Source organism: Microtus oregoni, unplaced genomic scaffold (genome assembly GCF_018167655.1).
Source record: "Microtus oregoni isolate MIOR12 unplaced genomic scaffold, Mior012 000081F_ref0000091, whole genome shotgun sequence".
In the NCBI taxonomy this organism is placed as follows: Eukaryota; Metazoa; Chordata; class Mammalia; order Rodentia; family Cricetidae; genus Microtus; species Microtus oregoni.
In genome coordinates this window covers 4048789-4062458 of record NW_024544541.1, presented here as the reverse complement: position 1 = coordinate 4062458, position 13670 = coordinate 4048789, and the positions used below count along the sequence as shown (strand labels likewise).

At 49.5% G+C, this 13670-nt stretch overlaps 1 protein-coding gene across 1 annotated transcript; it reads left to right on the top strand.

The window, feature by feature from the left end:
• Positions 1-7586: 7586 nt before the first annotated feature.
• Mad2l2 (mitotic arrest deficient 2 like 2) lies at positions 7587-13640 on the top strand. Its single transcript, XM_041643114.1, has 9 exons — positions 7587-7668; positions 8433-8482; positions 8565-8683; positions 10440-10511; positions 11215-11315; positions 12192-12286; positions 12580-12653; positions 13041-13133; positions 13311-13640. Exons 2-9 carry the CDS (start codon positions 8443-8445, stop codon positions 13350-13352), a joined length of 636 nt encoding a protein of 211 aa, XP_041499048.1. The 5' UTR covers positions 7587-7668; positions 8433-8442; the 3' UTR covers positions 13353-13640.
• Positions 13641-13670: the final 30 nt, after the last annotated feature.

Below are 13670 nucleotides of genomic sequence, written 5' to 3'. Positions count from 1 at the left end.
CACAAATAAATCTTAAAACAAAACAAAAGTGCTGGGCTTACAGGGCATACTTTAATTCCAGCCCTCAGAAGACAGGGGTAGATCACTGTGAGTTTAAGTCTAGCCTGGTCTATACAGTGAGTTCCTGGACAGCAGGTGTAGAGGTATCTTGTTCCAAAAAACAAACAAGCAGTTTGGCATAGAAGTTAAGAGCACTGACTAATCTTCCAGAGGTTCTGAGTTCAATTCTCAGCAGCCACATTGGTGGTTCACAACCACCTGTAATAAGATCTGATGCCTTTTTCTGGCATTGTATTCATAATAAATAAATCTTAAAAAAAATAGGGAGAGGGACTGGAGAGATGGCTGAGTGGTTAAGAGCACTGCCTGCTCTTCCAAAGGTCCTGAGTTCAATTCCCAGCAACCACATGGTGGCTCACAACCATCTGTAATTCTATCTATCTATCTATCTATCTATCTATCTATCTATTTTGCATACAGTATTCTCAGTACTCTGCCTGCATGTCTGCCTGCAGGCTAGAAGAGGGCACCAGATCTCATTACAGATGGTTGTGAGCCACCATGTCATTGCTGGGAATTGAACTCAGGACCTTTGGAAGAGCAGGCAGTGCTCTTTAAACTCTGAGCCATCTCTCCAGCCCCCATCTGTAATTCTTTAAAAAAAAAAAAGACGGAAATCAAGAACTGAATTTATTTAAAAAAAATAGGGAGAGAAGAAAGGAACTATAGCAGAGAAGCTACTACATTTAATCTTAAAAAAAATAAAAATAATGTGTGTGTGTGTGTGCGTGTGTGTAATAGCACAGCCTAGAGAAATCTTGTAAATATTATGCTTAGCCAAGCAAGCCAGATATAAGATGATACAGAGGTTCAACTGCATTTTTGTTTGCTTGGTTTTTGTTCTGTTTTTCAAGTCAGGGTTTCTCTGTTTATCCCTGGCTGCGCTGGAAGGGAACTCACTTTGTTGACCAGGTTGACCTTGAACTCAGAGATCCACCTGCCTCTGCTTCCCCAATGCTAGGATTAAAGGCCTGCAACACTAACACCTGATGCAAATTTCTTTGTATTTTGAGCGTTTTAGTTTTTGCCTGTATGTATGTTGTGCACCATGTGAATGTAGCTCCCATGGGGCCAGAATAGGGTCTTGGATCCCCTGGAACTATAGTTACAGATAGACAGATAGTTGTAAGCCACCAAGAGGATGCTTGGAACCAATTGGGGATCTTTTGCAAGAGCAACAAGTGCTCTTAACTGCTGAGCATCTCTCTGGTCCCTCTTTTTTTTTTTTAAATTAACATTTATTACTTTTTAGATTATTTAGTTTTAGTTTATGTGCATTGGTGTTTTTTCTGCATATATATCTGTGTGAAGTAATAGACAGTGGGGAGTCCCCATGTGGGTACTGGGAGTTGAACCCAGGTCCTCTGGAAGAGCAGCCAGTGCTCTTAAGCGCTGAGCCATCTCTCCAGCCCCTATTATTATTATTTGTGTATCCAAATGCATGCATATTTGTGGCACCATGCATGTGTCAAGGTCAGAGGACAGCTTTCTGGAGTTGACTTTCTCTTTCCACCTGTATGTCCCAGCTTGTTGGCCTGACTTGTTGCTTATTGTTTTGATTGGCGAGAATGTTCTGGAATAAGGTAGTGGCTGATGGCCCAACTCTGTAACTGTCCTAAAATCTGCCGAAGTATATACAAAAAATGCAAACTTTATAATTTATGGATTACTTTACAGTGAAGTAGTTATTCATTAGCTGGGTAGGGTAGTGGTGGTGCACCCCTTTAATACCTGCTCTTAGGAGACAGAGGCAGGTGGATCTCTGTGAGTTTGAGGCCAGCCTGGTCTACAGAGTGAGTTCCAGGACAGCCAGGGCTACACAGAGAAATCCAGTCTCAAAAAACAAACAAAACAAAACAAAAAGTTATTTATTAAAAAGTGGTAACTGAGCTGGCCCAGAATGGTGGCCTCAGAGAGGGCCCATAGGACACACAGTAGGGCATACAGTGTCTCTGCGTTTCTCTGAATGGAAGTTGCTACAATAAACCTTTTAGTCACTGTGACAAGAAACCTGAAGAACTAACTTAAGGGAGGCAGCATTCATTGATTGACGTTTGCTGAGGGCTCAGGGCATCATCAGGAAGGGCAGAGGTGAGCAGTCCACATGATGGAAGCTGAGACGCTCTTTCCACACCCAGGCCCATGGAATAATGCCATCTACATTCAGATGTGGACCTTTCTTGCCTTCTAGAAATACCCTCCTTATCCAGGTACTACTACTACTACTACTACTACTACTACTACTACTACTACTACTTCTTCTTCTTCTTCTTCTTCTTCTTCTTCTTCTTCTTCTCTTCCTCCTCCTCCTCCTCCTCCTCCTCTTCCTCCTTCTCCTTCTTCTCTACTCCTCCTCCTCCTCCTTCTTCTTTTCCAAACAGGTGTATCTGTCCAATCACCCTAGCTGTCCTGTAACTCTCTCTGTAGACTAGGCTGGGCTTGAACTCACAGAACCTAACTCTCTGCCTCCCAAGTGCTGGGATTAAAGGCGTGCACCACCACTACCGGGCGGATCCAGGTCCTTCTAAAGCTAGCCTCACAGCCCATTGAAGTGTAATGATATTTCATTTGTATTTTAATAATTTGTATTGCCTGAAGATCAGAGAGTAAAACAGCCACACTGGTCAGCCATACAGACCAGGCAGTGGTGGCACACACTTATAATCTCAGTAGCTATGCTAATTAGCTATAGAGACCGGGAGGTGGTGGTACATGCCTTTAATCCCAGCCCTAGAGAGGAATATAAAACAGGAAGAGATAGCACCCAACTCAGTCTCATTCTGAGGATTCCTGGAAGCAGAATTGCCTTTTCAGTCTGAGGTAGAGGTAAGAGCCAGTGGCTGGCTGACCTTTGCTTTTCTGACCTTCAGGTTGAACCCCAATATCTGTCTCTGGGTTTTATTAATCATACTACATGGTGGTGTGGTTGGCCCCTGTCACCAGCCAGCACATCCACGGAGGGATTGGTGTGTATGGGCTATGTTCTATCTGAAAGGGTTGGACATTGTCTTCTGTCACTGCCCTGAGGTGGAAGCTTTTGGAAGCTTTGGTGTGGGTCAGAGGTCAGCAGTGGGTCCTAGGATCTGGGATAGTTGTATACATCAGGCCCTGCTCCAGAAAGCCAAGTGAGGTTGAAAGGATTGTCTACTGGTCACTACTTCTCATCTTTTTTTTTTTTTTTTTTTTTTTTTTTTTTTGGTTTTTCGAGACAGGGTTTCTCTGTGGCTTTGGAGCCTGTCCTGGAAGCCTGTAGACCAGACTGTCCTCGAACTCACAGAGATCCGCCTGCCTCTGCCTCCCAAGTGCTGGGATTAAAGGTATGCGCCACTACCGCCTGGCAGTACTTCTCATCTTTATGAATCTCATTGCCTTGGGGATCTGTGTCCACCTCCCTGCAGAGAGCACCCAAGAGTCCCGTCTGTTGCCTTGAGAAAAGGAAATGAGGAAGGGAGGATACTAAGGATAGATAAGTTATCTTTTGTTTTGAGTTCCAGTTTGTTTGTCTTAGGCTGGCCTTGAACTCACTCTGTAGCTGAAGTTAACTTTGAACTTCTGACCTCCCCGCCTCTGCCTGAGTGGTGAGTTTACAGGTGTGTTCTGTCGTAGCGCCCAGGTTATGAGATGCTGGGGCCAAACTGAGGGTTTCATGCATGTTAGGCATGCATTCTATCAATTTAGCTACATCCCAGCCTCAAGGCGTTGTTTTGAAAAGCAAGATGATTTATCTTTATCCAGTGTGGTCCTTCTGAGGGTTTAAGTAGTCTGTGTAGGGTTTTTGGAGCCTGTCCTGGAACTAGCTCTTGTAGACCAGGCTGGTCTCGAACTAGGGTTTTTGCTTTGAGACGGAGTTTCACTGCCTTGCTTTGGCTGGCCTGGAACTCTCCACGTAGTAGACCAGGCTGTCCTCAGATTCAGAATTATTCTTTTCTCTGCCTTACCAGTGCTGTGATTTAAGGTCTGTGCCCAGTGCCTGATGGTGTGTGTATATCTTTTCTATTTGTTAATCTTCATTTTTACTTATTGTGTTTGTGCATGCATGCGTATGTGTGTCTGTATGTGGATCAGAGGACGACTGGGTGTGAGTGGGCTCTCTTTCATCATGTGGTCCCTAGGGGTTGAACTCAGGTTGTTAGACTCCCCACTCCTGTGTGGATCTTATCATCGTCACATGGCCACTATGTAACCATTTATGCATTCTGTACTTATATAGAATTTTGTTTTATTTTGGGCTGGAGAGGTGGTTGAGAGCATTTGTTGCTCTTGCAGAGGGCCTGGGTCTGATTCCAAGCATGAATGTGATGACTCAGAACCATCCATAACTCCAGTACCAGGGAGTCAGAGGAGGGTACTCTTCATGACTTCTGCTGGCATGGGGCACATGTGTGGTGCACATACATACAAGTATGCAAAACATTCATACACATAAAATAAAAAAGTCCAATAAGCAGAACTATATCTTATTTATTTTGGAGAAAGACTGTGTCACTCTGGCTGATTTGAACTTTGTGGCAATCTTCCTGCCTCCTGAGTGCTAGGATTCACAGTGTACGCCACCATGTCCAGATAACCCTTTGGGTTTGGCTCTAAAGTTTCCCATTTCAAAGATGAGCAAGCTGAGGCTGGAAGAAGAAAAGTCTCTCCTGGCTGGATGAGCATCAGGTGGTGGAGAGAAGCAAGTGGACACACAAGTGGGCTCCTGGAGGAGCAGCCCACAGTCTGGCCTTGCTGGCATCAGAGGTCTTAGCTTCTTCTTTCTAAGGAAGCTGGGGCACAGCTCAGGCCACTGGGCAGGAGCCCTCACGATCATATCTTCCTCCACCTTCCTTTTAGCCATTCACTGAACACGTACGTGTTCTTAGAGAACCTTAGCTGACCAGGCGCTGGGTGAGGTGTTAAACTTAAAAAAAAAAAAAAAAAAAAAGAAGCAGACAGACCAGACTAGGTCCTTTCTCCCAGTAGACCAGGAAGCTGGGGGAGCACCAGAGTGTCCTGGGACTGCCACCAGGCTGTGTGTGGTTGATTCCCTTTCTCTCTCCCTGCCCCATGTGTTTGTTTGCTGGGAACCTGAGACACTTGGGAAAGATGTGGATCCTTTATTAATTACTTTATTTTGTACATTTATTTATTCATTGTGTGTGTGTGTGTGTGTGTGTGTGTCTGAGAGAGAGAGAGGGAGGGAGGGAGAGAGAGAGAGAGAGAGAGAGAGCACAGTAGCATGCCTACACTTGCAGGAGTCGGTTTTCTCCTTCCACCGCCCCACCATGTGGGTCCTGGGAATCGAACTCAGGTTGTCAGGACTGGGTGGCAAGCCCCTTTACCTGCTAGGCCATCTCGCCTGCCCAGATGACACTTTTGTGATCGATCCCCTCTGTGGACAGGACATTGGCTAGAGAAGCATGTTGCGAGTCTGCACACTTCCATGACAAGTGTTTTGCCCAATTCACTCCTTGTGTTTGCTCAGCATACCTTGTGAAGCCTCTGGCACATCAGTGGAGGCTTAGTCTTCACAGGGCTGGTGCTCACACGTTTTTCTTATTGTATTTTTTTTTTGTCTAACTTATCTGTTTCCATTTCTGTATCTCTTGGAAGTGATTTTCCCTCTGTCCCCATTGAGGGACCCCAGGGACCTGCTCTAGTTGGCAAACACATACACACTTTCTTTTATCCTTGGCATGTGACTTTCCTTCCCAACCCCCCATTACTAGTGTCCTTACGGTGAAAAACATGCAAATAACGTTGAAAAAACAGGCTCCTACCGAATGGGGATTAAAAAACAATAACTTACTCTATAATGCAATCTCATCCTCCAGTCATCCATCACGCTGGTATGACTAAGATGAAAGAAAACCCAGGCACTGCAGGGTTGCAGGCAGAGGTCCCCAGCTGGTTCCAAGCTATGCCTCATACTCTCCCCATCCCCCACCCACCTCAGTGATGAAAACGCTTCAGAAGCCGGGGGTGGGGTGGGGTGGGGTGGGGGGTGGATAAAGGAGGATTTTGGCATTCTCCAACCCGCCCTGATGAAAATCTCACTGCACCCAGCTCTACAAAGCAGTGAGTTGGCCAGTCAGCTCTGAGGAAAGGGCTCTGTGGGACACGGAGCCATGTGGGCAGAGTTGCTGTGCCCACTGACAGGTGTATCCATCCCTAAAGCCAAACCAGCCATTCCATGGTTAAGCACTGACCTGTTACAGAATTCAGGCACTCTCCGCTGGCAGTTCCCACATTTTCTTGGGCATACAAGTTCCCCAGGGAGCTTGTTAAAGAGCAGAACACCGCTCTAAGCCTGCCCTGGTCAGGGGAGTCAGGGCAGCTGGGCAGCCAGGGTTTAATAGGGTCCCCGGGGGCTGAGATACAGACTTTTTAGGCCTGCATTTTGAGAGCTGCTTTGCTCATATTTTGGGTTAATCCTACCCCTGGCCTGCTATTTATCCCTTCCCGCGAGGAAGATGTAAATACAGGTTTGAAAGCTTCTGGGAAGGAGGGTGCAGGGATGTTTTAAAGCAATATTCTCTACGGAGACAGACTGAGACACGCTTATACCCCTGGAGGGTAGAGGCCAAGGCAGTGGTTCTCAACCTTTTTAATGCTGTGACCCTTTAATACAGTTCCTCACGTTGTGGTGACCCCCCCACCATAAAATTATTTTTGTTGCTACTTTATAACTGTAATTTTGCTACTGTTATGAATCTTTTTTTTTTTTTTTTTTTTTTTGGTTTTTCGAGACAGGGTTTCTCTGTGGTTTTGGAGCCTGTCCTGGAACTAGCTCTTGTAGACCAGGCTGGTCTCGAACTCACAGAGATCCGCCTGCCTCTGCCTCCCGAGTGCTGGGATTAAAGGCGTGCGCCATCACCGCCTGGCTTACTGTTATGAATCTTAATATAAATATATGAAATGCAGGATATCGGATACAGGATCCCTCTGAAAGGGTCTTCCAGACCACTTCTTAACCTCAGGTTTCCTATCTGTTAATAGAAGGCTGTGAGTTAAATGGGCTGCTTTAGATCTATAGAGTGGGGATGTAAAGGCAGCATTTAGCTCCTAGGGCTAATGAAGGAATTAATATAAATCAGTTTGGGAAGGTAGAGTGATGGCTTAGTGGTTGGGAGCACTGGCTGCTCTTCCAGAGGACAAGGAAGGAGTGTTGGGTGTGGGGTTCAATTTGCAGCACCTGTATAGCGGTTCACAGCCATCCATACATAGCTCCAGTTCCAGGAGTCTGACGCCCTCTTTTGGCTTTCACCCGCACCAAGTACTCACTTAGTGTCCAGACATACATGCAGGCAAAACACCCACGCACATAAATAGATGGAAATCAGGGTTTGTTACATAAAATGGTTCCATATTATGAATGTAATTCTCATACTACTAAAATGATCTGAGGCCCTTTTGGCTCTTCTGGAATTCAGTGCGTGCCCTCTGCAGGTAGAACCCTGGAACAGCACTACTGCCCGCCCTGTCAGATAGCTGAGTGACGCGAGACAAGTCCTCAATAGGCTCAGCGGCAGAAAGAAGACAGGCAGGAATCCACACCCTTTCTGAGGATTCAGAGAGTCAACCTACGGACACCCTGCCCAGGCGCCTAGCACTCGGCTGCTGCTTCCACAGGTCAGCTATTGTGAAGCAACCACGGGACATTTCATTCTTTAGGGAGGTCAAGCCCCAAGAGCACTTCGATTCCGGGTGGGGGTGGAGCGTCTCGGGTGCTTCTCGGACCTCCCCTGTCCCCGCCCCCAAGCCTGCGGATTCGCTTTCGGTTGGGCAGGCTGAGACTCTAGGGACGCTGACTCTGAACTAGCAGCAGATGTCGCTGCCCTCCCTTGGTCCCCAGCTGTGCTTTGCAGCTGGCTCTCACTTGCAGCTACATAAGGGAAATGCCCGGGAGGGGGAAACACAGCGATCCTGTGTAGAGGCCGCCGAAATCTCTTTATAGCTCCCACCTGAAGTCCAAAGGCGGCTTAGCTTACTCTCCTGAGATCCCAGTCGCTCAGGCGGGTCTCCGCCCCTAAGCCCCGCCCCCGAGACTGCTCCACCTTTCCCATCAGGGTGAGGCTCGGATTGGACAGTTTCGGGGTGGGCGTGACCGATGGCAGCGCTGGTTCCGCAGGAGCGTCGCGGTGGTTACTGAGGCCGGGGGATACTGAGGGACCTGCGGAGGGTCCCGGCCGGTGGCTTCTGTCACCCGAGCAAAGTTTCGAACCTGAGGCCGAAGCCCGAGCCGACGATCGGAGGGGGAGCGCGGAGAGGGCGGGATTTCCGCCGGGAGGGATCCGGCCGCTCAGGGGGTGGGGCTTCCCCGACCGGGCTGCGTTTCCCGCGTGCGGGGCGGGGTGCCGTGGGTCCCTGCTGACACCCTCCGCGCCCTCCCCCAGGCGGCCAAGGATGACCACGCTCACGCGCCAAGACCTCAACTTTGGCCAAGGTAGGGATCTGGGGCCTGCAGGGCGTTGGGGTGGGGGCGGTCCTGGCTGGATCCCTGCTCATCAACTGTGTCTCCTCCACAGTGGTGGCCGACGTGCTCTCCGAGTTTCTGGAGGTGGCCGTGCACCTGATCCTCTATGTGCGCGAGGTCTACCCAGTGGGCATCTTCCAGAAGCGCAAGAAGTACAACGTGCCGGTTCAGGTGAGTCCCGGTGACCGGCTGGATTTAAAAACCTTTATTCTACCTACAAGCTCCCTCACTCCCCAACGGAGGCTGATAGCGGACAGCCTCCTGCCTTTCACCGCCACCAAGCTTTTCCCGTCCTGACCTCAGATGGGATCTTCTGGTTAGGGACTCTGGATAAGAACTATTCCAAGCTTGTGTTTTAAAGGGGTTTCTGAGGCTGGGAACCGTGGCTTGGGCAGAGCATTCCCACAGTGCCCAATACCTTTCTCTCCTCATTCTCCCTAAACTCTAAAGATTATTTTAAAAATTATTTATTATTGTTTATTTGAGATGGTGGTCTGACTGTGTAGGCATGGCTGGTGTGGACTTACACTATGTAGATCAGACTGGCCCCGAATGCATGGAAATCCTCCTGCCTCTGCCTCCTGAGTGCTGTGAACAAAGGCGTCAGCCACCATGCCTAGCTTTGTAATTTTTTAAGATTTGTATTGTGTGTGTATGTACATGTGTCTATGTCTGCGTGTTTGTATGTAGGGGTGCCCACTGAGGCTAGAAGAGGGCATGGGAGCCCTTGGCATCTGTAAGATGCCTAAGGTGGGTAGTGGGGATGTGACTCAGGTATTTGAGTGGAAAGGGCTGTTAACTGCTGAGTTATCTCTTTAGCCCCCCCTTCCCCCTTTTTTTTTTAAATCCAGATCTCACGTAGCCTAGCCTGGGCTCAGAGCTGTTAGGAACCTAGGGCAGGCCTAGAATTCCTGATCCTCCTGCACCCGCCTCCTGAGTCATGTGATTACCAGGGAACATTACCAAGCTTCCTGTTTTTTGTTTTGTTTTCCAAGACAGGGTTTCTCAGTATGACCGTGGCTGTCCTGGAACTCTCTATGGAGACCAGGCTAGGCTTGAACTCAGAGATCTGCCTGCCTGCTGAATGCTGGGGTTAAAGATGTACGCCACCCTACTTGGTTCCTGGGTTTAACTTTGAAAGGTGAAAGAGTGGACGGCTATCTCTCTCCCAAGAGCCTTTGCCATTGCAATCACTCAGTCAACCTGAGACTCATGACCTCTGACCTCTGGGAAGTAGCAAAAGACATACAGCTACCAGAAGGTGTAGAAGAAGGTGCTACCGGGAACCTTCTGGGCACTAGGAGTTTCTTATCAATCTTCACCTTTATTAGATCTTCCCAGATGACATCATTAAGTTCAGAGATGTTAAGTCATTTGCCTGTGGCTACACAGCTCTTTCCCCTTCAACCCTCCCAGGTAGGGTTTATCTGTATAGCCCTTGCTCAGGCTGGCCTCAACTCAGAGATCCGCCTGCCTCTGCCTCCCCGAGAGTGTTGGTATTAAAGGCACATGTCACCATGCCTGACCCTATGCAGTTTTTGTTTTGTTTTTCAAGACAGGGTTTCTCTGTGTAGCCCTGACTGTCCTTGAACTTTGTAGACCAGGCTGACTTCAAACTTGGGAGAGCCACCTTCCTCTGCTTCTCAAGTGCTGGGATTAAAGGCGTGCGCCACCACCGCCTGGGTCTATACAGCTTCTTAATGTTAATGTCAAATGCTAGTGCTGAGATGGAGTGCCTGTCTTTGTCTCTCCAGGGATAAATCTATCCACAGTTCTTACCACCATGATGGTGAGTTTGATCTCTCAGGCAGGGAGATCTCTCAGCCTTGGGAATGGCTGTTGTTTGTTCAGAACCCAGCAAGTGTGTGTGTGTGTTGGTGGTGGTGGTTTCCTCCACTCATCAACAGCCTTGTGGGGTTGTATGCAGATGTCCTGTCACCCGGAGCTGAACCAGTACATTCAGGACACGCTTCACTGCGTCAAACCGCTGCTGGAGAAGGTGAGGGGGCCCCAGGCCCTAAGCTGACTCTGTGGGGAGTGCTCGTATCTCTTAACAACCAGAAGCTTCCACCCCCCCACCCCCCCACCCCCAGCTAGCAACAGGTTCCAGGGCACGTAGGTCACATCTGGAATGGGCCAGATCTGGGTGGGCCTGCCCTGGGTGATCCTGGGTGCCCTGGGTGATCCTGGGTGCCCTGGTCCTTCTCATGTCCCCATGGCCTGCCCCATTCCTGCATTCCTGTTCCCCATTCTCTCTGGACTGGCCACCCTTGGGTTTTTTCTATTCTTTTTTTTTTATACATTTATTTATTTGTTTATTTATGTATTATGTATACAATATTCTGTCTGCGTGTATGCCTGCAGGCCAGAAGAGGGCAGCAGACCTCATTACAGATGGTTGTGAGCCACCATGTGGTTGCTGGGAATTGAACTCAGGACCTTTGGAAGAGCAAACAATGCTCTTAACCTCTGAGCCATCTCTCCAGCCCGGATTTTTTCTATTCTATCTTGTCCTGGTCTAAGACTTACTGGGGAACGTTCATGGGAGCCAGGCATCTCCTATGGAACTATAGCATCCATGTCTTGGGAGCCAACCTGCACTTCTTGCTTGCTGGATTCCCAGGCAGCTTCAGCCAGTGCCCTGTCCCACCTCTCCCTGGGCCCTGTGCATAGCGCTGGAGCAGGGGTTCTTGTGCTTACAGAACGATGTGGAGAAGGTCGTGGTGGTGATTTTGGATAAAGAACACCGTCCGGTGGAGAAGTTTGTCTTTGAGATCACTCAGCCGCCCTTGCTATCCATCAGGTGAGTTGTCACCCTCCCTCGGCTGGCTGCTGCAGTCTCTCACCGGGATCCCTCTACCAGCTCCACATGACCCTAGTAAAGACCCTGAGATGGGGGCTGGAGAGATGGCTCAGCGGTTAAGAGCATTACCTGCTCTTCCAAAGGTCCTGAGTTCAATTCCCAGCAACCACATGGTGGTTCACAACCATCTGTAATGAGGTCTGGTGCCCTCTTCTGGCATGCAGGCATACATACAGACAGAACATTGTATACGTAATAAATAAATAAATATTTAAAAAAAAAAAAAAAAGACCCTGAGATGGCAATACATACTGTTAGCACCTGAGACACGCTGGCCACAGTGTAGAGGTGACAGGGTCAGTCTGTGCCATCCCTGAGATATCCCAAGGGAGTGGTGATTGTTAGTCCCTAGCCTTACTGTGTAGATAGAAAAACCAAGGTCCTGAAAGGTGACCTGTGTGGTGTCACCTGGTGATTGTAAAGCCAAGGACTCTGGTTGCCATGGTTTCTATAGTAGCTACTCAACTACTTGCTCTCTGGGCCGAGGTAGGGGTAGTGGAATCAGGATCCAGCCTGTCCCGTGGCTAGGCAGCCTCCAACAAGCACTTTCTCCTCCTGTCTTGGGGTCCTGAAAGTATGCAGGGGCTTGAGCTGTGCCCTGGGTGTCTTCTAGCTAGCTGAATATTAGAACTGCCTAAAGGGACCCCTGCACCCTGCCTCCATTCTGTCAGGGGTGGGCCTGGACTGGCTCTCTGGGCCTGGACTGGCTCTCTCAGGCACCAAAGGTATTTGGCCCAGTCTGCTTCCAGAGTGCACTGTGTGCTGGGGGTGGTGGAGGAGCACGGTAGAATGGGAGACCTCCTTTCCCATTCCCAGTTCAGACTCCCTACTGTCTCATGTGGAGCAGCTGCTGCGAGCCTTCATCCTGAAGATTAGTGTGTGTGACGCTGTCCTGGATCACAACCCTCCAGGTCTGATGCCCCACTCCCCCGCTGTTCCCCTGGTTACCTCGGCATGCTGTGTTCTTCCTAGTTAGCTGCCCTGAGTCACTCTCTTTCCCCGCCCTTCAACACCCGAGAGTCCATCTCTCCAGGACTAACTCTGTATTTCTAGTTCCCGCTGACACTCTCTTTTCCATTGGCTACACTTTACATCTTGTGGGTGGCTCTGCCTAGTCAGTGAGGGAAGAGGGCAGAAGCCTGGTCCCGTGGGATCCCGAGGCTACTACTTACCTTTGCCCTTGACCAAGCAATCCCTCCGGCAGGCTGCACATTCACAGTCCTTGTGCACACGAGAGAAGCTGCCACTCGAAACATGGAGAAGATACAGGTCATCAAGGTGTGTGTATGCGCACGCATGTGTGTATGTGTACCATTTTCAGGGTGCTGCCTGTGGCTGACACTTGTTTACGGCAGTGCCTGGCATCAAGTGGGCTCTCTTGCACGTTACCCACCTGACCACATCCGTGTGTACCCAAGGGTGAGAACCACAGTGGAGCCAGATGTTAAGCAGCTAGCTCACCCTGGCTCTTCTGAACAGAGTTCTCCAGAGAAGGGCCCTTACCCTTCAGCTTCAGAATCATTTAGCACCACACTGGGAATATAAATTGCTGGGTTTCCCAGTGCTCCCCCCCCCAATGCAGTGTGGGTCCTTGAGGGGAGGGTTAGCCAAATGAAGACAGACTGAGGTGTGGCCCCTTCTCACTGTCACCGATCCCATCCCTAGGATTTCCCCTGGATCCTGGCAGATGAACAGGACGTCCACATGCACGATCCCCGGCTGATACCCCTAAAAACCATGACATCGGACATCTTAAAGGTGAGCTGTCAGGGATCAGACGATGGAGGAAGCCTCATCTAGGAGACTCAGGGCCCAGAGCTAATTCCTGGCTAGCGCGTGTGCTGCCCAAGGTCTGGGGGTTACCCTCTAGTTCCCACCCCTTCCCGAGTCTTGCCAGCAGATACCTCATGGTCTGACCAAAGCCACTTCTACTAGATGCAGCTCTATGTGGAAGAACGTGCTCATAAAAACAGCTGAAGGCATGACTGCCACCTGATGCCCAGCTGCACCACTCGGGGGCCCCAGCCCAGGGCAGTGCTGCAGGGCCCCCTGACTCCAAGTGCTCTTATCGCCTTGACATATGGCCGCCCCTCTGGCTGGGCTGCTCGGTCCTGCTTGCCTTCTTGAGGCAGCCTTCCCCGGAGGCTAGGGAAGAACGCGACGACAGACACCATTTCTCACCAGCCTCCTGGGGCTCAGCCGGCTAACACTGTCCATCTGAAATACTGTGTTGTGAATTATTGTTAATAAAGGGGCCCCAAGGGCTGACTGTATTGTCAATAACCAAAACAGGAG